Source organism: Hippichthys cyanospilos, chromosome 1 (assembly GCF_059441005.1).
Source record: "Hippichthys cyanospilos isolate Australia breed blue-spotted pipefish chromosome 1, RoL_Hcya_1.0, whole genome shotgun sequence".
NCBI classification, from domain to species: domain Eukaryota; kingdom Metazoa; phylum Chordata; class Actinopteri; order Syngnathiformes; family Syngnathidae; genus Hippichthys; species Hippichthys cyanospilos.
Genome location: NC_142369.1, coordinates 2,806,758 through 2,832,529, shown reverse-complemented (window position 1 = coordinate 2,832,529; position 25,772 = coordinate 2,806,758). Strand labels below are relative to the sequence as shown.

Genomic DNA, 25,772 nt, shown 5'->3' with positions numbered 1-25,772 from the left:
GCTGTTTACTCTTGACGCCTTCATGCGGCGTTTTTTTCTAAATTAAACTTGTAATTAATATTTGCGCAGGGATTTACCTTCCCTCAGAGAGGATGAGTCACACCGAACCCGACACTCCTCCCTCCGTCTCGTCTATTTTAAAACAGAGAGCGCCAACGAAGCAGACAGCGCCTCCGCGGGGGGGGGTTATGTCACTCTGCGACCCCCCCCCGATTTGTACGCTTCCTTTTTAAAGTCCCAACGCTAGAAGACTAGTGGGAACATATTATAGATTTTTTTTTTTTAATTTCCCCCTTTTAAAGCTGTTGAATCTTTTCACTGTAGCGTTAGCCTATTAGCATAATCGCTAAAGTCAGAATAAAATGGCTATCTGCGCCTAGAATTTGTAGCGACTCTGACTTGGGCCCGTCTCAAGTAAGGTAACGCGCCGAGGTGCGGTTTTAATGAAAGTTTGCGTCGGTGACTCACTCGACGGCTCGCCCGCACGGCGATTCTCTGCGGACAAAACGCGCGGAAGCGCCCGTCATTACGGCAATTGGTTGCTGGCTGATAACTACCTACGTTCTTAAAAGGAAAAAAAAATCTTGTGTTTGTGCAGGATTCCCTTTTCTGCACCGTGATTGGCTAAGGGACCGTAGTCCATTGTCAATCATTACAATACAATTGAACCGTGAAATATGCAGCATGAGTCATTATTAAAGGTTTTTGTTTCAGTCTTGAAAATATTAAAAAAAATAAATTTGGTTAGTTTTTGTTAATTCCATCAAAGTTCAAAATTTGAGTATTTAAATTATACAAGTCTGAGAAAACAGTATGTGGAGGGAGGCGTTTTATTACTTTAAAGTGTGTAGTAAACGATCAAATAAATTGATGAAAAAAAAACATTACAAATAAATGGAAAAAATATTGTAAATGGTAAAATGGACACGATATATTCTTAATTCTATTTAAAGAAGGTTTAACCCACTCTGAGCTCCCACCTAGACATAAATAAACATAAATAAATAATGACATAATTAGAACATATAATATACAAAAATACAGTCATGAAAAAATGTTTGTGATGAATGAAAAACATTTAAAACAAAAAAAGATATACTCTAGATGAAATATATATAAATACATAAAAATAAATGAAAAAATAGCGGAAATGGAAAAATGGACACAAAATAATCTAAACTCTATTTAAAATAATGGCTCAATCCACTCTGGGCTTCCACCTATTCTGTGGTAAATATAAACGATAAAATATATTTAATAAACAAAAATGAATGTGTGATGATAAAAGCATATATTAAATGAAAAAATATCTAGATAGAAAAAAAAACATATACAGTAAGGAAAAACATTTATGGTGAATAAAAAAAGATTTTTGATACAACAAAATATATCCTGTACATGAAAAATAATATATGCTTACAAAACATAAAAAATAAACAAAAAGTGGTAGCTGTAAACAATAAAGTATGTCTAATAAACATAAATGAATATGTACAGTATATAATAAAACCATATAATACACGAAAAATTATGTAGACAGAAAAATATATACAGTAAGAAAAGCATTTATAATGAATGAAAAAATATTGCAATAATAAAACAAATATATCCTGCGAATGAAAAATAATGTATACATAATAAACTAAAAACCATGACAAATGAACAAAAACCTCTATTTTGCATAATATATACATAATAAACTAAACACATAATAAAAGAACAAAAACCTCCTTTTTGCAGTTTTCTCCATTTTTTTTTTCTCTTTAAACATGATAAACGAGGGAACGGCGTCATTGTAAGCGGGACATTTTTGCGCACTTGGAAAGCGCGCAGGTGCGTTTCCGACCCGCAACATTCCGCTTGGTCCTCCCGCGTTCCTAGAAGCTCCCGATTTTGTGACGATAAAGCCGGCAGGCTCTTTGAAGCCCCCCCCCCCCCCCCCCCTCCCCCCCGGCCCGAAGCCGGGCTATATAATAGCTAGCTAGCCCCGACAGGAATTTCCATACATTCCCAAGCTGCCGGCCCTGCGTTGACATGCGTCAAAGTCAGCCTTGAGCTGTCCTTGCTCCTCATTCAGCGCACCGCAACGCAACGCAACGCGCCCGCCGCAGGTTGACACAAGTCCCGCAAACAGAGCGTAGCAAAAATGTATTTCATTTGCATACATGATGAAAAAAAAAAAAAAGATACTGTTCATTTTGGGTGGGGTTTTTTTTTTTGGGTGTGTGACATTTCTCTTCATAGGCCAAGGCAGTTTTGGTCCCCCAAATTTGTTCTTGTCTTGGTCTCTGCTACCAAGAGTCTGGGTTTTGTCCCCGTCCCTCCAAAGGTTTTGTCCCAGTCCCGACGGCCAAAAGTCTTGGTGTTATCTTGGTCTTGACATCACAAAGTCTTGGTCTTGTGTCTTTTGACCTCTTAGTCTTCAATTTCAAAACTCCTGGTCTTGTTTTGGTCGCAAATTTACAAAGGTTTTGGTGTTGCCTTGGTCTTGATCTCCCAAAGTCTTGGTCTTGTGTCTTTTGACCCCTTAGTCTTCAACTTCAAAACTCCTGGTCTTGTCTTGGTCTCAATTTCCAAAACTCTTGGTGTTGTCTTGGTCTTGACCTCCCAAAGTCTTGGTCTTGTGTCTTTTGACCTCTCCACCTTCAACTTCAAAACTCCTGGTCTTGTCTTGGTCTCAATTTCCAAAAGTCTTGGTCATGTCTCTTTCCCAGCCTCTTAAGGTCTTGATCTTGTCCTGAACATGTCTCAGTCTTGAAGTTCAAAACTCTTGGCCTCATCTCACTTTCAACCTCCAAAAGTCTTGGTCTTCTCTTGAACATGTCTCGGTCTTGAATTTCAAAACTCTTAGCTGTCTCAGTCACAACCTCCAGGTTTTGATGTTGTCTTGGTCTCAACCTCCAAAAATCTTAGTCTTGTCTTGGTCTCAACCTCCAAAAGTTTTGGTCTTGTCTCGGTGTCTATCTCCAAAAGTCTTGTCTTGAATATGTCTCAGTCTTGAACTTCAAAACTCTTGGCCTTGTCTCAGTCTGAACTTCCAAAAGTCTTGGTCTTGTCTTGTCCATGTCTCAGTCTTGAACTTCTAAACTCATAGTCTTGTCTCAGTCGCAACCTCCGTGTCTTGCTATTGTCTTGGTCTCAACCTCCAAAATTCTTTGTCTTGTCTTGGTCTTGACCTCCAAAAGTCTTGGTCTTGTCTCGGTTTCTATCTCCAAAAGTTTTGGTCTGGTCTCCGCCTCGACCCCCATAAGTCTTGGTCTTGTCTGGTCCTATACAACTCTTGGTCATGTCTAAGCCTCAATTTTCTTCAAAATTCTTGGTGTCTTGCTCTCCAAAACGCTTGATCTCCTCACAATCTTGTTTACCAAAAGTCCTAGTCATCTCTTGGTGTCAATCTCTTGCGGCGCGGCCACGCAAACTTAATTAGCAGCCATTTGGAAAGCAACCTCCTCAAAAAGCATCGGGAAATGTAAACATCCTTAAGTCGCTGACGTTTACAGACGCTCGTCAAAGAGAAGTTACAGTAAACACGTCAATGGTCCTCGTTGGACGTGAACGGTCAGATAGAACAAATTTGCTGTAAAGGAGCTACCAATTCCTTGCAGTATTTTCTCAACTTTTTACGTCACGTAGGAACTGGTAAAGCATTTGATGTTGATGTTCGCAAGTTGAAGAGGAACATGCTTTGACAGGACAAAGTGCTGAGCTTGCGCCAAAAAAAAAAACAAAAAAAACCAACCCTCCAAAATCCAAATGATAAATGACACAAACAAAATCTGGCAGCCGTCCGCTTTCTTCTCGGGTGGTCTCGCTGGATCCGCCTCCACGTCTTGCTCCCATCATGCTTTTCACCTGCGCAGAAAAGTCAGTCCTCGCTCGTAAAACCCCGCTCTATTTTTGCCGGCAAATAACACCTTGACGCGTTTTGCTTGTTAACACGCCGCGCGGAATCTTCTCATGGCTCGTCCGGATTAAAAAAAAATCCAAAGCCGCAAAGCAACGTGACACCCGCTAAGTCATCGCTATCAGCCTTTTGTGACGGGGGCCTCGGCCCTCACAATGCCCGAGCCTCCCTCGTATTCACAAAGCGGCCATTCAAGCTCCCGGTCCCACTTGATGTTCGGCTAATTCACAGCTTGTAACCTTACCTGCGCGGGCGGCTAACGCTAAAGGCATCCGTGAGCTTCAAAACCAACGGTGAGGCTTTCACGGGCTGTGCCAATATTCCCGCGCAACCCGATCTCTGGCTTCCAAAGGTACATGCTAACTTGAAAAGAACCACAAAAAAAATCTGAAACGTGAGATCCTTCTGGATCCGTTCCATGATCTTTTCATCGCTCGGCTATCTGCAAACAGATTAGCCGGACTAAACGGGGACGGATGCTTTCCCCGTGTCATTGATGTTCCCGTTCTTTATTTTGCGCTCGTACGGGCCTCGGGGCAATGTGGTCAGTCTGCAGCCGGCGGCAGGCCCCTGACCCACAAAGTCACCAGGTTTAAACAGCTCTCCCGGGGCCCCTTAAGCCCCTCACATGGAGCAAAGTGGTGTCTGGGGACTGCTCTGTTTAAAACCTCAAAGGCCCTGTGTGTGTACGCGCGTGTGTGGGCTCTGCTCCAGTAAAATTCTGCAACAGGTTGTCATCCATCTCACTTCATTTTGCCGTGACAGTCTGCAGAGATTTTAGTTAAACACACTTTTCTCCCTCGTGTCTGTTTGTGAGACCCCCTGTGGACTGGACTTTGGTACAGAGTAGGCGTGTTCGATACCGCTTTTTTCTCAGACCGATACCAGTACGGGTACAGCAGATCAGAAGTTCTGATACCACTGCAAGGATCGAAATTGTTCCCGTAAAAAAAAAATATATATATATATATATATATATATAGTAGTATATGGAATATACTGAACTATAAGCCGCAGGGCTCAAATCATGAGTAAAAAGTTGCGGCTTATAGTCCGAAAAATACGGTATTTTTTTCATATAAATGCCTAGGGTCCAAACACAAAAGACACTCAAAACACAAGTCCCAAAATCAGATTCCCCGATTAAAACCGGACGTCTGGTCACCCGTGTTTGAACTCAAGTCGGCAAAGTCCTGGAAATGTCTTCCTTTTCAAGCGAGGGACAAAAACGAGACACAGGCGGACAAACCGGAAGTGGGGCTGAATGGCGGCAGGTCCTGATGTTATTGGCGGCGCCGCCTTAGAAAATACCAGTTGTATATCTTTCCGCATTGTGTCAAGAGCCTTCGTTTGCAAAGGTCGTGGACCCCCCCCCCCCCCCCCCCCCCCCCATGTGTCTGACCCATATGAAGCTTTGCTGCATGTTCATTCACGTGGGAGCCACTCAAAAGGCCTCACATCAACTCAATTTATTGACCTTTTTTGCATGACTATGAAAAGCCGTAAATTACCGAGGCGATCCCGATCAACAAGCGCCGCCCGCTGCGAGCCTTTTCCTTTGTTATCCTCCGCCCCCCCCTTAGCTGCCCGCCTTTTATTTGCGTCCCGCGCTCGGAGGCGCCATGCGATGACCACAATTCCGGATGAGTTAAGGAATGTTAAATAAATGCACCGTGCAGCCAAGCCCTCCCTCATTGTCGCAGTTCATCGTCCGCGCCCCCGCTAGATTTCGGGGAGATGCTTTTTGTGGGTTTCCGCAGTATGCGGCGGCGACGGGACAACAAGTAAATCTCACGAGACGAGACGTCTCACCAGATTGAGTCCGCGAGACCAGACAAGATTTGTAACAATTGGATGCCTGGCATAAATTTTCCAGTTTTCAAATGGTTTTCAAATTAATGATAGAGTGCGTAAATTTAAATACAAAAGAACGGACAGCTCATCTACTTTAAAAATGTATACAGCTCCTTCTGCAGTGTGTTTTTTTTTGAGTGTTTACAAACGTTCAAATCTGCCAATATTTTACCATTCTTTTCTTCAGCTGTTAAACCAAAATATAGCCACTGGTGATTTAAAAGTAATGGGAGCATTTTTAATGGTTGCGTATATTGAGAGTCGGTGTTAATTAATTCATTTATTTTTTTAATCATTTTGCTTGGTGGAAAACAAATATTCAGTATGTTTGCATATATTGAGACCCGGTATTAATGAAATGGTTTTTTTAAAGGGACAATGTGTACGATTGAGACCATTTTTAACTACGGCCAGCAGGAGGCGATGCATTTACCATTGTCCGTAGCAATAACAAACATGGCAGCCTCTGGAGGAGTGCCACCCCCATGTAACATCATTTAATTATATTTAAAACACACCTGGTCATTAAGAACACATTTATTTGCAAGTATTTGAAATGTATAATCATTTATTTTATTCCTTTTTCATGAAAAACGCTCTAAATTTGACACATTGTCAATTTAAATCATTTTGCTTGGTGAAAAATAAATATCAAACACAAAAGACCAAATAAGACATTTCCACTTAATTGTGAATGACCACCATTATATATTTTTTGATAATATGGTATCCTGTATTTGTATATACTACTCTACTAGTATTGTAAACAAATGATATATACAAGCTAACTTTCCCTATACAGAAAACTAACTGCGAAATGTAACCATTTTTTTTAACTATGTACTGAGATTTTAGGTAGCTCTCACCCCATGCATTTTGGATGAGACAAAATGGCAACATAGGACACATATTTGTTAAAGAAAAAAAAAAGTGATCAGTACAAACGGCAACTCTCAAACGGTTATGATCAGAGTGCAGAATTATTTTGGGCTGGTAAACTGCCCTTGAAAGATAATCCCACTGCTCCCGCCAGCCAATATAAAGCATTTGAATGCCGCTGGCTAACGGCTAGTTTATGCTAGAGGCCTCGCTAAACGCTATACCGTACAATGAAATTACAGTTGTTTTTTTTTTTTGTTTTTTTGCACCCTGAATTGACTCCAGGACAACGTTGTCTTGTTTGCCATCGTCGCGACATACTTTTCGGTAACAACATCGAAACAAAAGCCATCAGAGGATCCCATGCCGTGTAGGGCCGAGAAATTTTGCGGCGTCTTATTGTCGCGATGTCTCGTTACACGATCCCACCCCTAGTATGCGAGAAAATCCAAATTTTAAGTAGAAAATATCGTCAAACAGGCAGGTGGCCGAGATAACATCCATGCTAATTTTCATAAGCTTATCGCATCATAGGTTAGCATCAAGCTAGCGGAATTCCGTGCGACGAAACCGAACGGTTCGGTTGACTGGTTTTTCCAACATTGAAGTATTTAAAGATGTTGTAATGTTTTGTTTATTCTTCTGCGTTGGCTTGTGGCAAACTGACTTCATGGAGCTCAGGAAAATATGCTTGCGGTTAAAAGTTCACCGTCGTTGCCCAACGTTTGCACAAGCGCAAACTCACTCTCCCTGCGACGCATTCTTGCCGGCGCACGATCGCATTGAACGGCAACGGCGCAGAACTGCAACAGGGGGCATCACGTAGGGGCAATTCTTGCAAAAAAAAATCTGGCCTTTGAGATTCAACAAGGCAAGACTGTCATGCTGAGATGTCAGTCACGCAAACGGTAACGTTGAGGTCAAATCAAGTATACAAGATATTGGCAGATATTGCGCTACAAGAAAAAAAAGAAAAGACGACATAAAAGACATGAGGGTATATCTGACATTCCCGCTTTAATAAAACTGTGGCAAGGTAATATTTTTGCACCTGCGTGGAGAAATGAGAACACGGAGACAGGACATGACCTGCTCACTTACGGCCTCCGTTTAGCCCGCAGGAGCTTCAACTTGAACTTGAACGCTCACGCAAGTCATAAGACGATGGAATCTTACATCTTGCTTTTGTCTTTTAATGGCAGCTCATCATTCCACTTTCCAAAGATGATGCTTGGAAAATACAATGTGACTTGGCCACATCATCACTTATCATTCCAATCGTAACTGCTTACCTGCAGGGCGCATATATATATATATATATATATATATATATATATATATATATATATATATATATATATATATATATATATATATATATATATATATATATATATATATATATATGGAAAAAAACATGCAAATATACTTTCAAAAAATGATTGAATTAATTAAAGGTTTCAGGAAAATAAAAGTTCATAAAACACATTTTATGTTCATTAGGTTATTCAATGTCATTATTTATAAAACCCAAATTAGTTCGACCCGCCTTGTCACAAGCCAACTGTTAATGAATAATTTTGTGAACAGATCTCTACTGTAATCGCAAAAGAAAACAGCTTTATGTTTCCCATTTTTCAGTGGACGAATATTTATTTATAATGATTTTTTTTTAGAACAGGACCGACCCTTTATGTTGATTTTTTTTTTTGTTTGTGGACAAATATTGAACTAATAATTAGGTTATTTCTTTTTGATCACAGATATCTTCTGTGATCCAAAAGAGGACACTTTATGTTGCTTATTTTTTGGCGGACCGAAACAAATAAAGTTTGAAGGGTTCTAAAGTTTAATTTTTTTTACTCAAAAAATGCTTTGCATTTGTGAAACATGTTTCACAGGGGGCACATCACTGAAAAACCTTTGAGAACCACTGCTCTAATTCTACTCTTAATACTTAATACTCGCAATATAAAATGCTATATAATACATAGATGTAGCTCATAAATTAACAAAATTATAGCAATTTGAATGTTGCCAAATTGAAAAACAAAGCCGTTTAATATTTTGCCACATTCATTTTTCAACGATGCGCACCGTCTAATATCACCCGCTCGGATTCTAATTTGAACATTTGGCTGCTGGGAAATGAAAATCAGATTAGATTAGATTAGATTAGATTCAATTTTATTGTTATCGCGCAAGTCACAGGATCGAGGCAACAAAATGCAGTTAGCATCTAACCGGAAGTGCTTAGCAGCGTATAAATACTTACAGTATGTACAACAGGAGATAACGGAATATAACAGTATCGTTGGAACAGATATGTACAGACTATAACCGGCTATGACTATGATACAGTACGAGTATAGCAGTGCAAGTATAAACTATATATATGACTATGGTCGGAAATTATAGAAGTGACTATGGTACAGATATGTACAGACTATAGCATGCTATAACTATGATACAGTACGGGTATTTAGCAGTATAATAGTGCAAAGTATGGACCACAAATATGGCTATGGGAGGAGGGCATGGGGGTGCAAGTATAAATCAAATAATTGAGCCCTTAAGGAGGTTGCCTGCGTCAAAATCCCCAAATGGACAATGGACATTAGCTGCTTTGGTGAAAACGCATCACAAACAGTAGCTCCGCATTTCCATACATCCAGTAAGAGTGATTCCGACATCTTGGCGGGCACCCTAAATACTGTACCCCCCATCACATTCCTGTGTCCCTCACATGGAAACGGCCCTCGTCCGCGCCCCCCAAGCGGCGCTAGGCGTTGGCATGTTTGGAGCGATATACGACCTCTCCCGGCGGTTACGGAGGCCGCGCAATCAAACGGCGGGCCTATAGGAGGGCGGCGCCCGCAATCGCATGCTGTTTGCATTGCGGCGGCGCACCTAGATACCGACCAAATACCAAGAGGCCGCGCCGCTAAATCCCCCGCGTATAATGGACGGCGTGACAGCACGCCGACGAATAATACTCTGGGAACCTTTGCTTTTACGATAACTTCGCATTAGTCTGGCACTCTTAAATGAAACCTTTCATCAAGGTTAGTCAAGCAGGGAGATGCTGAGAAGAATTTGCGCCTTGCGCCGTGCGCGGATTCCTCAATAACCTCGCTAACCCCCCGCATTCCTCCTTACGTGCTATTTCTTTTTCGCCGGCGTTGCGTGCAAGCTTTTTTGATCCACCTATATGGGAAGCTATTGTCCCATCTTGCTGCAACACGCCAAAGCCTTCCAACCTTTCCAGGATAAAAGGAGGCGCGGATACACCCCCCCCCGCCTTTCCGATCCCAGCAAACGTTTCTGAACATGCGGCGCCGATGTCTATGCTTTCCAGATTCATCCAGAAATGCCAAGTGAGTCTCGCCCGCAGGTAGCCGAGATCTTTCTCCGAGCGGCCCGATTCGGAGCTTGTTGTTGTAGCACGCTGAAATATTCTCAGTTCGGGAATCTGCGGATTTGAGGTTAGCTGGAAGTCAACGCAAATGAGACACAAAAGCTCATTGGTTAGTTTAATGCTAATAAACAATGCAAAACGCCGTGCTAAGGGTTAGTATGGATCGAGGGGGTTTGACACTTGGGATCGGAAGGCCAAATGGTCATATGGAACCCAAGGGAAACCTTTGCTAATTAGCTAATGTGTGAAAAAATCCAGGGAAAAACATCAACATAAAAAAAAAATGCAAAACTGTGTAATATTCCATTATTTCACACTTCAAAACGGGGAATTTTGTGGCGATGAGCATGAAAAAAGACTTTTTCTTGCTCCGATGTAAAATTTGTGTTTTCAACAGGCGCTGCCCTCCTATTGGCCCGTAACCTTTTAGTAGTACAGTGGTACCTCTACTTACCAAATTAGTTTGTTCCCGAAGTCATTTCATCAGTGGTAACATGAATTTTTTGTAAGTGGAGCCACTCTTTATGTGTAAATAGACTAATCCGTTCCAAGCGTAACAAAACACTCATAAACCCTTTATTACAATTCATGATATTAATTGTAGCAGTTGATAATATGAATGCATTTCATTTGTTTGCCTTGAGATGGCGTTGGTGTATTGGTGGGTTGTTTGTGTAGGTCACTTTATTTGTACGTTTTGATTTTACATTTCCACTGATCAAGGCATCATTTACAAGTCCACAGTGCAATTTATTTCGGGCGGGTTAAGGGTTCGCGTATAAGTTTACTTGAGTTTAGTTTAAGGTCGTGCACAGCTCTTCCCGTATATTATGCTAACGAGTTAACAACACGCTAACGACGCTTACGTCAGACGTGACGGCACGCTAATCAACTAGCGATTCAAGAGGAAGTGTTCAGCGATTTATTTATAGCAACCCAAAGTGGGATGTATAAGTTTTAACGTGAACATTTCCAAAACTCGATTGGTGTCGAATAAAACGAAATAAACAAAAAAAATCTTTATTTTTAAGTTCTCATTTTTAAGTTCCCTTTTATAGGACACACCTGTACTTTTGGCCTTCATTTGGGGAAAAACCTGCGTCTTATATTTGGGGAATTACGGTATACAACAAAAGAACTACTTCGTGGTCTAAATCTTTACCCGGAGGAAAACATCTGAACTCAGGTATTTGGGAGAAAAACATCAAGGTCCATCAACCTGGTTTTTCTTTAACCACCCTTCCAGAATTGGACTTTTCTGTTCCAGTGGATGAGCGCGTGATCGCCACCTTTCTTCCTCACATGTATACGTGATGTATACCCCCAAATAATCATTAAACAAGCTTCTATGCCTTCGTTTGCGTTCTGCGCGAGCGGCCGTGTAGATGGTTAAACCGAAGCTTGTAATCATTGGAAGCGTTCACATCCAATGCAAAATCCCGCCGCTGACCTTCGGAGCACTCCGACGGTTTCTCTCGAGGGGCCGAGCGGTTTTTGCGGGGGGCCGCTTTGACCATTTATGGTTCTGTGTCTGTTTGAGCCTTGAAGTGAACAAGCTGGAGAGGTCTCATGCGGAGGATTTGCAATTCGCTTGCGCTGTGGATCAGTTCTCAAATTGCCTAAAAGTATGCGGTGTCGTGTCGTGTTTTTTTTTTTGGTTCGTGTCACTTTTTGAAAGGATTGCGTTTATATACCAAGTACCTGGGTCAAAAATAGCTCAACTGTGGGCCAAAAAAGACCGACATATTGATATGATATTATATATTATATATATATTGATATTTGGATCAATTTGACACATCCTTCTAGTTTTGTACGAAACAACCTAAAAAGTTGGGTTGCAACCCTGAAAGTTGGATCAAATTGAGCCAAATGTTAAGTCGGGTCATTTTTGACCCATAATTGGGTTATTTTTGACCCAACTGTTTTACAGTTTATACTTATATAGAATACAATACAATGCAATGTGATACAATACAATAATTTTATGAAATGATCAGGTTTTTGAACAAAAAACGCTTAATTTGGATTTTTTTTATTTCGAAAACCACCATTTTTTTTTTAAACTTAAATTTAAGCTGCATTTTAACCTTAATTCTAAACAAATATCTCCCCAATTTATTCATGAAACAAAGGGACATCAAAACCACATTAGCAATTTTTTTTGCTGGCTAAAACAGCACGTTTTGAAAATCAAGTAAAATGTGCATGTTCAAAAAAATGATCAGTAGGAATGGCAACCGTATCAGTTAAGTCATTTGCACGTATTTAAACTGCATTTAAAAGTCATCCAACGGCCTCAAGGGGGCGATTGAGTGCTGCTAAATGCTAACTGCTAGCATTTCGTACTGCCTGCCTTTTCTAGCGCTGCTAGCCGCTAATTCTAGAGCCATCGTTAATCACTGCCAGCAGATGCCGTATTATACAATGTCAGCACAATTAAGTCGCATTTAAACATCCTTAATTAGCATAAATAGCAAATGAACTTGATTCAAGGACAACTTTGTGTCGTTGACATCAGTGATGAGTCGAGTCAGGTGTTATAAGGCGCTAAAAAAGGCGCCGATGCTTTGATGTCCATATGTTATTTGTGAAGGTAACATTTATTTTGCATGGACACTTGTTGCCGCGGTTAGCTTGACTTCTTCTTGACAGTATAGAGTAAACAAAAGTTAGGAAAAAAATGTCTCAAGGATTTTTTTTTTGTTTTAACCAAGGTACTCAAATTACTCGAGGAATCGTTTCACCGCGAATATTAAGTCACAAAAAGACACAAATGAGCCAAGGTGTCCGTTTCCACTCAAATTTCCGCTCTGTCGCCCCCTGTGGCCAAAGCGAAAAACAAAGTCCACTGAACATCTGTACGGTATGCGGCCACCGTGCCAGAAATGCGTGTTGACTTTCCACCGGTGGGTGAGGAATTCGTCAGTTGGGAAGACACGCAAAATCTGTCTGCTTGTCTCATACCAACATTTTTTTTTTTTTTTTTGGTGGACCCTCTTGATGCAGGGGAGCAGAAGGAAAGAAGTGACGCTCCCGTTGCTAAAAATAGACCTCGGCTCAGCGACAGTCGAGGTCAGTGGGTCAGGCGCCGCAAAGTGGTGCCAGGCTGCCTTGAAGAAAAAGAAAAGTTTCGGGACACATCTTGGAATCGCTTTTGACCGCGTCCTTTTTCTGCGCAAATTCTGGTACGGCTCATCTCATCGTTTTAAACACTCCCGACTCCGGGGAGCGAATCAGAGCCGCCAGTGAAACCGAATCTTCTGTTGCTGAAGCCCGTGTCACCAACTCCTCCGCTGTAACGCCCCCTATTCTTGTCTTTTCACTTCCATCTGTCTGCCATTACAGGCCTTTTCATCCCGCTTCTGACGCCTCTGGTGCTTTTGGCCTCCATTGTCTGCCCCCCCCTTCCCCCCCTTGCCCCCTCCTTCATGGATTGGGGGTAGTTATCACAACACATCGCTTCACAGAGCTGTGTCCTAAAAACGCAAAGAGATTGTGACTGAAGGATTCAGATTTCTATCTGCTGTTGCTGCTGCAAATTTACTTTGAACAATATATACAGCAGTAAGGAGTACCAGTATGTATGGTCAAATATGTTCAAACGTACCTGTCGACCTCTAAAACATAGCATTTTCAACCCCCGTATACAGTGGGCCCCCGTGTTACGACATTAAAACAAATTCACTGTATGGCGGCCAATCCAAATCTATGTTAAATAGCTAATGCGTTTAGAACAAAAACATCAAAATTGTACATACAGTACATATTAAAAACTGTATAGTAAGTGCTACGTATATATACTATACAGTACATGTATACAATCAGAAAACATCATAAATCAAAAATATAGAAAGGATTTATTTACCTTAGAGTGCCGCTTGTTATGCCCATATTCCCTAGTAAGGGTAGCCTAGGCTAGGCTAGCTTCAGATTTCTTGATTATCTCCAGCTTCCTTTTTATATAAATCATCTTCTTTCTTCTCTCTTTAACATCACTAGCAATCTTGGGACCCATGGCTAACCCTTTCAACTTTGAATCAAGCAGTAAAATGCACTATTAATAGACTTTTGTAACCACTCACAATCAAACAAAGCTTTACCTTTCCGCCATTTTGAAACGGGTGAGGCCGACCAATAGCAGACCACCATCTCCGTGAGGAGACGCCGACATATAGCAGACCAGAATTGTAGTGACGCGTTGCAGGGACGGCAACTGAAAATAGGTGTAATTACTTAAAAACGCCTGCAGATGGAGACAAAACAACACAAATACAGCCAACGCCCTAGGGTCATGACAGTTGTTTTTGTCGCAAAACCGGGAAAATGTCATAAAGAGGGGATGAAAAAACTCAGTATTCCATTTCGCAACATTAAATAACATAAATCAGGGACGTTGTAACACGGGGGTCCACTGTATATATATTTTTTTTATTTGATTGTCAAAATCAAAACCCTGTGGCATTAAGGAAAAAAAAACGTAAAAACTTTCAAACACAGCCTACAAGTACGTCCAAATGCACTTGCAAATACCTGGGAGAAAAATGCTGAACAGCCCGAATCCTAAAACTATATAAAAAAAACAAAATAGCATTAATGTTTACATATTTTTTCAACAAATCGGTTTACTGCTAAAACAAAATATTTGTTCTTGAGCAAAAAACATGCAAACTGACAAATTGTTTAAATGAGTCTGCTCTTCAAAAATGTTTACGTCACATTAGCAGCGCTAAGCTCCCGTAGAAATGGCCTGAAAAGGCACCAACCATTTCTGGAAGATGTTCGGCACTATTATTTTAGTATTTTTCAGATAACGTCAACATCATGCCATGCTAATATCCCTTCCTGTACCAGAACCCTATTTAACAGTAAATATTACGCGCTATATGCATGTTCTCACCTACTCTGTGACTTTGTATCGTTTTGCACAAATTGACACGGCGGCAACGTCGCCACTTGCTGTTTAGTCAGGCGCTGTCTTAACATTTATGCTTGGAATTAAAATGTGTTTTATCAACACTGCTAAGTGGGGCTTGATTTATCGCTCTAATAATCCGCCATTGGCTAGCGACTGATGCTCGAGCAGAGGAGGCATGTTTACCGGCGGGGTTATAAATCCGCAGATAGTAGCAACATTTACACGTTTCATTGAGACGTGTACTCTTTTTATGACTTCCAAATGCTCCGTTTACTGTCATTCAGCCAAACAGGTGCGTTCGCACACAAAATGTTGGATTTATAGTTAGCGGGCAAGAGGAACCAAAGCGGAAGCTCCGATCCCCAGACAAGTCGGAATCTCTCTTGGTCTGTGTATTTCATCAAGAGCGTCTTTCGATGAATTGTTGACGTTTCCGAAAAGTGGATTTTATAGAATACAATATCATGCTTTTGTTGTCGTTGTACAGCTACGATTGGTGCGTATTAGAAATGCGACGAGATCTCGCAAGATTAGAACGCCGCGAGATTTCCCATTGCTGCACGGTCCACGCTAGCAGAAAACTGCAAAACTGCATACTGTGATGCTGACATCCTGACATGGTTCCTGTTGCTACTGATCACTTTTGAACATACCGGGTTGAGCCAAATGTGTCTTTTGAAGGTCTGACAAAATATTTTTACTGTTAAAAATGGCTAAATAAATGAACGCCCCTTTTTCACTAGCCTTATTATCCTTAATTCCTGGCCTTATTAAAATTTCTAGTGCGCCTCGTCTGCAAGTTGCAGTTGAAAGGATTCGGGGGTAATGCATGATAAAACATGGGGTTTTCAATATGTCCAAAATGGACAGTATTTCCAATTTTGAATGGCAGTAAACGAGCCCGACATGGGCGAAATTTGACACCTATAGAGTGTACCTCTCAACCTCCCGTTTGCAAGCATTTAGAAGGGACAGCAGCGTGTCATATTGAAAGTCGTCACATTTTGACAATCTATTCAATATTTTAGCCTCCTTGTGTTTTTTTTTTGTATACTTTTCCTTTTATACCACACATAAAAAAGCCCGAGTTGGGTCCAAATTTCCCCAAGGAGTTAAGCACGTTGCACAAACTATGATTGTTAGGATTAACGTCCAACTGATTTCAAAATCAGTATTCATTTTTTTTCATCTGAATATTTTCTACAGTTGTTTTAATCCATAAATCAAACCTTCAAATACATTTTTGTCGAGTTTATTTCTTTGATTGAAGAAAATTGAGATTTGCTCTTTTTGGCCATATCGCTGGGTTATTATTTTTTTTTTTTCTGCACAATTTAACAGAATATTAGGTACAAGGTTGATTCTCGGCGTGCCAGCAGGTTAGCGTCAAAGCGCGGCGATTCGTGGTGGGTGGCCCCGCTTCCGGGAACGCCGACGCAATGCGAGCCGGCGCGTGGAATAAACAGTCAACCAGGAACGCGGCCGCGCGGCCAAACACAGCTGCTTAGTCTCCCGCGGCGGATGTCAGGGTCACACGCTGAGGATGAGGAGGATGAAGTTGGAGAGGAGGAAGAGGAAGAGGAAGGGAGACGTGATAAGAGGTCTAAAATGGAGGGGAGGGAGTGGCGAGATTGGACAAAAGGGAGGAAAGGAAGATCAAAGGAGATTTGTTTTTCCTTTCTTGCACGTTTCTTGTCTTTATTGCGTACTCACGAGACGTTTGAGATATCGGGCTTCGGCCTGACATTTGCGGATCGAGCTAAAACGCAGAAATGACCTTGGCGGGTCTTCGGAATTTCACCCTTGTTAGACTTTTAACGTTTTACGGGTCACATTTTTCAAAATAATATCAATCAATCAATCAATCAAATTTTATTTGTATAGCCCTGAATCACCGAAGTGACGTATTTAGCCGTCAGTGGCAGTGAACAGATTAAATAAGTCATCGCCCGGCCAAATATATTTGGGTTAAACTCTTCTTATACTGCAGGCTTTTATTCTGAAGGCACTCAGACGTTACCTGTGTTGCTTCCGGTTATTACTTTGCGCCGTTAATCAAAATTTGCCTTCCTGCCTGTTGAACCATTCATACACGATTTATGGAATTATTTTTTTTATAATAAATGAAAAAAACAATGAACAAAAAATAAAACAGTAAAAGGAAAATGCTTATAATATAGGAGAAGACAGGAAAAAATATATCATAAAAAAAAAAAAAAATCTAATTTGTGTTTGGAACATAATCCCAGACAGCCATAACAAAGGAACTCTGTAATAAACAACAAGAAAACATAATAAATGGAGGGAAAAAGCATAATAAAAAAAAATAACCTCGACCTCATAGATTTCACTTATTGCAGGTTTATGTAATATACAAAAAAAACAATACAAATTAAAACGGATACAAGACAAAAACATATACATGTATAAAATAAAACCTATATAACAAAACCTGACTATAACACCAATGATAAATGAGATAGAGCTGTAATTAAAAAAAAAATTGTATATATATATATATATATATATAACTAATGAAAAAAATTACAGATTTAACGAATTGCGAGAATTTTTACAGAAAATAATCTTCAGCGAAAAGCTGTAATAAACCACAAAAGTAAAAATAAACGATGAAAACATACGCTAAATTAAGAAAATATCCACCCCAACTTTATGGATTTTACTTATTTTTGTAATAAAACTAAAACAATAAATGAAAAAAAACATAAGACAAAAATATATATCGTAAATATTTAATAAGTTAAAAAAAATCTTTACTTTCTGTGTGTATTTTTTTAACCCTCACAAGAAATCGATTGCCACTAAAAGACAATAAAGAGGAAACAAAATTTCAATTCCGAATAAATAAATTATATGAAAAAAAAAAAACACAACTATAATAAATGAAAACAAAACATCCTCTGCTTGACGAATCTCGAATTTTGCCCCAGCGATAAACGAGAAACCCCTGGGGTATATAACGGCGTTGCTGATGTCATAACAATGAGCCTTGAAGCAGACCTGCCCTCCATTTTGGAACTAAATGGGAAAACCGCCTTCCCTCCCCATCACACTTCTAACCTCACTTCCCAATGAGGAATTCCATCATCTTTATCTCACCCCCCCCAAAACAAACACTCCTGTCCCATCATGCACCGTGCTATACGGCCCGCGTCTATTTTCTTTTTTTTTGGGGGTGGGGGGTAACCCGAGACGCAACCTGGACAATGATAACATCTGCGCACCCTATAGCGACGAGCGGGCAAGTCGAGGCGTCGGCCATCACCCGCGAGCTAACTCTCAGATTCTAGTAGAAGAAGAAGAAAAAAAAAAGAAGAAGAAGAAGAAGAAGAAGCGGGGCGCGCTCACCAGTGTTTGGACAGTCGAGCGTTAGCAAACGCGGCGGATGCAGATTGATGGTGCCGTATTATGTACGGCGCGCTGAAAGACGCTGAGCCGCATCAATACGTAAAGATGACAAGCGCGGCGCGGGCCTGTTCCGTCGCGTCGCCGCCGTTTTATCGGGAAATAGATTGGCGGGAGAAACGTTGGCTTTATTCTGGGTTTACTCAACATTGATGTCATGGCACGGTTTGAATAAAGCTCCGCGATGACAGGTATTAAGATAACAGCGCTTGTCATTTTCCCTCCAAATTTGCGCTTTGACCGGAAGATTCCGACGCGCGCTTGACAACAAGCAGCAGCTTGGCCGATAGAAATGCTTTTGAAAAAGATGCCTCGAGTCGTTTCGTGTCACCGACGGTTGAAGTTTACTGTCAAACTAAATCTAAAAAGGGATTAGCATGTCGCAACATAAGTCCGTTAGCTTAATGCTAATGCTAACACATAGTTGGAAATATCGTCAACCAAGAAGAAAAGAAACAATTTTGCTGTGTTGCTACATTTGAGCCCTCAGTTAAGCAAGGTTTCTGCTTGCTAACAGGCTGCTGCTAGCATGCTACACTAACTTTCTTTTTGAAAGACTTACAATACTTTACTTAAAATACTCCTCGTTGCTAAAGAAAAACCCGTGAGTTCTAGTCTCCGTTTTGATATATTGTGTCAAGAAGTAGCAAAGGTTAATTAGCATGAAGCTAATGTTGATCAGGAGGAGCTAACCGTTATGCTAGCTATTATATGTGTTGCGTTTTCACAAAATCAGGCTTATGTTTCTGAATTAACGTAATTCGATAATGAATTCCGTTTCAATTATATAATACATTGAGGTAACACAGGTAAATGGATATATATATATATATATATATATATATATATATATATATATATATATATATATATATATATATATATATTTGCTACTTATTTGTTACAAAATGATAACTAAACCAGCTATATGAAAGCTAGTCCATTTTTGTGTTGACATTTAAAAAATAAAGACATACTTGGATACTTTGAATACTTTTTTTCCGTGATCAGCAGATTCCCCAAATTAGCTGAATGAGACCCGGCTGCAAAAAAAAAATATATACTTGCCTTTAAACAGTGGATATTTAAGATGAACTGTTAGAAGAAAATATCATCAACACAAATCATCATTCTGTACAAGTTATTGGTTCAAGAGTAGAAAGAATTGACTTACAGGAGCCATTTTTTTGTTCTTGATAAATGATTAAAAATCATATTTTCCTTTAGAAGTACAAGTGAGTTATTTATTAGCGTATCTCCCAAATCAAAATAAATACCCGCCATTAAAACACGAACCTAAAGAATGAATGATTTTGTGCAATTTCTCAACTTTATAAGCAATTGATTTATCTTGGTAGCACAATTTTCAATATACTTGAACACAAAGAGCGGCGCAGCACATGTAGACAGATAACAAACTCTTTCTTTTTCCACACATTCCAGACAATTTACGTGGTATTTAATTTGCGTGTTAATGTTCGTCTGTTCTTTAATCGCTTGGTCCGCTTTGATGTGGCGCCAAAATGAGGATCAATGTCCTCCAAGTGACAATATCACACGCTTATGGGGGTCATCAACCGTTTGCATATATGAGAATAAAACGGGGGGGGACAGCCCCAAGGTCTCCGTTCCCATGCTCGCTTTCTTGGCCTCCTTCTGTCATCGTGATTAGAAGAGTTGAGGAGATCAGAGGGAGCGGGGCTCCGACCTGCACCGCCAACCCCCGCTCGCCCCCCCCCCCCCCCTCCCCGGCATTGTGCCAAACTTTTTCCTGCTCGCGTATTATCCCGCTCCCCTCCATCGTCACATGCCAGTAATCTTCAGCTAATTGTCAACGGGGACAAACGTCTACCTTGTTGCTCGTGTGTCTCCAAAGCAAAGTCAAGTCGCACCCCCCCCCCACCCCCCCCCCCCCTGCCCCCCAAACAATATCGAGAGAAATCCTTTTTTTTTCTTTGCTTTTTTTGCTGTTTTACTCTGCAAAATTGCAATCAATATTCCCAAACACCCATAAGTAAATAAATAGATTTTAAAGATTGATCAAAATAATACATAAATTATACATTATACATAAATACATAAAATATACTTTTTAAAAATAAATGATTAAAATAATAAATGAATTTTAAAAATTGATCAATAAAATACATAAAAGCCAGTAACTATAAATAAACAAAAAATACACTTTACAAATTGATTGAATAAATTGATCGATTTTAAAAATCAATTGATAAAGTGGTAAATACATTTTACAAGTTGATTTAAAGGAATTGGAAAAAATAATCAATGAATTAATAAAACACCAAAATAAATACATTTTCTAAAACAAAATAAATACATAATTAAATATTTACATAAATAGATATAGTTTAAAATAAATAAGTAAAGTAATAAATTAATTTTAAACATCAATCAATATAATAAATAAAATGTAAGTAACTATAAATAAATGAAAAAATACATATTACAAAATTCATACATGTAAACAAATTTTACAAGTTGATTTAAAGAAAATTTAAAAAATAATCAATGAATAAACAAATGTACAAAAATCAATCCAATAAAAATGGATGAATAGGTAAATATAATTTACAAAATCAATAAATAGAAATAAAAAAACATTAAATATGAACTTATAAAAAATGACAATGTATTAAGTCAAGTTCAATAAGTAAATAACTGGAATGAAATGTCCAGATCTTGAAAGATACAAAAAAATGTGTCTACCAAAATTATGGGCCAAAGTGTTCATTGTTATATTTCAGCTCCTCTCATCTCATCTGTACAGCACTGATGTTTGTCATTGTTGTTGAAGAAATATCCATTATTATTTGCTGTCCTCAAACTGCACTTCTATCTCAAATCGAGTCTCTCTTATCTCAAGGTAATACTTTAGCTATAAAAAAAGAGTATTTTTCCAAAAGCTCATTTGTATCGCGGCAGTTTTTCCCATGCCAGTTTATGTTGACCCACGGAGGGGGGTCTTTGACCCACCTGGTTCTAAGAACCAAAAACACATCGCCACTTTCTCATAACCTTCATGCCGCCGACATGTTGCTCCTTTCATCCCCGGGACCACGCTGACTTTTGACCCCGAATCGACCCAAAAATAACACCGGGTCATACGTCGGTATAGAGGTGCTGTCGGAATTCTGGCTAGGAGGTCAAATTGACGTTTTCGTCCGTCGGCGGAACATGTGAACGGGGGCCTCGTGCGCGTACTTGATATGAGCTTTTGTCACTCACGCGTCAGCTTATCAAAGCTTTCTTTATTTGCCCGATGGAGTCGGAAAGCGCTGCGTGATGTTTGCCGGCTATCCCGGGAATGCCGGGGTTAATCTGCCGCTTCGCTCCGAGTTTAGGAGAACCCGGCACGCGGGCGAAGGCGTCCGCCGATGCTGCGGCCGGCTCCTGACCCGCTCGTTTTGTCTCCGCAGGGGGACAATTCCGACGAGCCGTGCTCGGGTTTGGACTGCAGCAGAGGATGCAGGTGCAACCCGGAAAAGGGAGCCAGGGTGAGTCCTCAACCCGTTTACGCGCCTTTTTTTTTTTTTTTTTTTTTTTTTTGCCATCCTCTTCCAACAACAACAAGGTTACACGCAGGAGCTCCTTCCTTTATTCCTTTACGCCACTTTTGTCATATGACATAACATAACGACTATATATATATATATATATATATATATATATATATATATATATATATATATATATATATATATATATATATATATATATATATATATATATATAAAAACGTTACGGTAATGTGATTGCCATATCTGTATAATATATGTATGGTTGTTTGAACAATCTATTAAATGTTTATTGCCATGCCTCTCATACCTACCCATATTTTTAGATACATAATCCATATTCATATAATAATTTATATGAACATCCTTTATATATGTTTGACAGTTATTTAAATGTCTCATATATATATATATATATATATATATATATATATATATATATATATATATATATATATATATATATATATATATATATATATATATATATATGAACGATATAGTAACATTAAAATTGCTGTAACTTTTTTTTCAATTTTTGAGCTTTATCCAAGTGTTATGCATCACTTGAAATGGAATTAAGTGTAGAATTAGAATATACAGGACAAAATCTCATTTTTAGAGACATAAGCCTGATTTTATGAAAAGGCATCCAAATTATTATCGATATTGTATACATATATATATTTTTTTTCTTACATAAACACGCTCACATGGACTTTAGTGCCCCCTAAGCTCTTTTAGCATCCGGAAAAATAAAGCAAATCCCATATAGATAAGTCGGAAATTGAACTTTTGTGAAAAATGTCGTTTTTCTTCCAAGGCAATATTGAACAATAAGATTTGTATTCGAAGTCCATATTGGCCAGCTGCATCGGAAAGCGGCTGGCTTCAGTTTGTTTGTTTTTACACGTCAGACGCGGGGACGTGAGCTGTGAACGCGTTGCTGACGCCGTTCCCCCAGGTGATGTCCAAACACAGCAGAAAGACGCCAGCCAGATGTGCTGTTGCTTTTTTTTTTTTTTTTTTTATTAACGGCCCGGGGGCTTTACGTTGCAAAAAGCCTCTTTAGATCTTTGTTTAAAGCATTTGTGCCACGCTGAATCCATTTGATGTGAAAACATGCCCTCCCGCCGGGTGAACAGCAAAGGTCACGGTTGAAGCGCCAGCAAAAGGACGCCTTTGCATTTATTGACATAAGGCCGTCCAGTCAAAGAAGACTAAACAGACAATCGCGTATGAGGGAGGGAAAAAGCGTCCCTTTCAAAATAAGGGCACGGCGATAGTGGATCTGCCTCTCAGTGGGATTGCGCCATAACAAATGAGCGGCGACGCCTTTCTGTAGGCTCCCGCCATATCAATCAGCCCTCGCTTGTGCCCTTTGCATTTTTGTTGTTTTTTTTGCTTTAAAGTGATTCATGTAGCAAAACGTTCTTTCTAAACGTGCTTTCTAAACCAAAAGCGCAAACGATGCTTTGGCGTTTCGTAATGCACGCTATGCAGAGTGTGGTCAGCACAATGTTTACAATGGTGTGGAGTCAAATGGAGGGAGCAGGAAGAGTGAGAAGAGTGAGAATTAAGAGTAAGATGAGGGAGAAAATGCGGAAGTGGCACAAAAAAGAGGAAGGGGGAAGAAAACAAGATGGAATGGAAAAACTGATGATATGATGATGATAACAACATCAGCGCAGGGGCGTGATTCGATTGGGAATTTCGGGACAGTTTTCAAATATGTTTCTTAACAGGTTGGTCAACCCACACCAAAAATGTTTTAGAGTTAGGTTAACCTTTGCCTTAGAAGTGCAATGCTTTGCAATTTTGGCGAATGATTTTATTAAGTGTGAATAGTAGAGTTAGTTACTTGCAATGGAGGGGGCAGGAAGAGTGAGAAGAGTGAGAATTAGAAGGCCAGGGAAGAGCAGATGGAACATCGCGGCTCACCCGTTTTGGTCTAGTTTTCAGTCGACCCCAAATGACAAAAAGCTCGATAAAAACGGGTAGTTTTTTTTTTTTTTTTTAATCTTTATGCTGTATTTGAACCAGTGGGGCCACATAGAACATATTGCAAAGAAACGTTTTGGGCTGATGGCTCCAATTGCAGCCAGTTAATGAAAGTTGGCAGCAGCACAAGGCAAGCATGAATGATGACTTTGATCTACTTTTTTTTTTTTAATCTTTCAATATAACCCCTCCCCCTATCTCTCATTCTGCGTGTGTGTTTTCTCTATGCATGGCTACTCGTGTGTGTGTGTGTGTGTGTGTGTGTGTGGGGATGTACAGTCTAATGTACAGAACAGTCTTATCAGCGGTGGCCTTTCATCCATTTTTTTTTTTCTGGCATACATGCATGCAGTTGGGCCCCTTCATGGCATGTTATCTTTTTTTTATCATACTGCGAGGCTTCATCTAAACACACTCAGGCGTGCAAAGATGGCGGAAACCATGAAAAGTATTCTCGCACACACACACACAGGAGGGTCAAGGGTGGTGGCTAGTACAAAGACACGGTGAGGTCACAAGGTCAGGGAGAAAGACAAGGGCTGAGGTGTGTGTGAGTCAGTGTATGTGTGAGAGTGAGATGTGTGTATGTGCATGCACATCAATGAGCAATTGCAAATGAGTGAGAGTATGACATAATGGTCTGTTAGGTAATAAATCATGCTGAAAATGTTTGGGAAATGTGTGTGAGTTTGCATGTGAGAAAATGTGTGAGAGTGTGTGAAAGGGTGTGAGCATTTTTCTGTGAGTCTGTTATATATTGTATGTGTGCTTTGCGTCTGTGTGTGTGAGAGCAAGAATCCATGGGCAGTTGGAATGAATGCATGTGAGAGTGTGAGTGTGATTTTGTGAGAGCTTATTATATGATCAGAAATTATAAATCATAGATCATATCAAATATGATCTATATTCGATATGTATGAGAGTGCGTGTTTTTGAGAGAGCAAATTAGTGAATGTATGTTGTGTTAGAGCGTGTCTTAGACAGATGTTGTAGTAGAGAATCCGGGATTGTTTGTTTTTGTGAGAGAGCAAATGGGTGAGAGTGTATTTTGTGAGCGCACTAGTGAGACAATGTATGTGTACCACACAGAAATGAGAGTTTGCTGTATGAACGTATGCTGTATGAGAGTGAATCTGTAATACTGTGAGAGAGCAAATGCGTGAGAGTGTATTTTGTGAGAGCGCGCGTTATGAGAGAGAAAATGTGTGTGAGTGTATTTTGTGTGAGAGTGTATGTGAAACAGTGTGTGTACCAGACAGAGAATGTGTGAGAGTGTCTGTTTTTGAGAGAGCATATTAGTGAATGTTTGTTGTGTGAGCGCGTGTCTTAGACAGAATTTGTTGTAAAGAATCCGGGATTGTTTGTTTTTGTGAGAGAGCAAATAGGTGATTGTATTTTGTGAGCGCGCTAGTGAGACAGTGTATGTGTACCACACAGAATATGAGAGTTTGCTTTTGAGAGAGCAAATTAGCGAACGTATGCTGTATTCGAGTGAATCTGTAATACCGTGAGAGAGCAAATGGATGAGAGTGTATTTTGTGAGAGCCCGTGTGAGACAGTGTATGTGCACCACACAAAATATTAGATTCCCTTTGAGAAAGCAAATGAGTGAATGTATGTTGTGTGAGAGTGTGTCTGAGTCTGTTCATCAGAGCATGTGTGCGTGTGTGTATTTTTGAAAGAGCAAATTAGTCAGAGTGGCGAGAGAGTGTGTCTGAGACAGGTTGTGTGAGAGCGTGTGATCTTGTAAGGAGAAAGTGTGTGAAGTAATTAGCTCCATAGACACATACATGCACAGTAAGCAACAAGCATCTAAATGCAAACGGTTGCTCTCCC

The 25,772-nt window shown here is 39.9% G+C and overlaps 1 protein-coding gene across 4 annotated transcripts in view; it reads left to right on the top strand.

The window, feature by feature from the left end:
* Positions 1-25,772, top strand: part of col4a6 (collagen, type IV, alpha 6) — a 77,543-nt gene that overhangs the window by 22,961 nt on the left and 28,810 nt on the right. For all 4 annotated transcript variants that reach the window (XM_088408277.1, XM_088408441.1, XM_088408360.1 and 1 more), the window contains exon 5: positions 21,837-21,914. In XM_088408277.1, the coding sequence (XP_088264403.1) occupies positions 21,837-21,914 (78 nt within the window). The remainder of the gene's footprint in view (positions 1-21,836; positions 21,915-25,772) is intronic.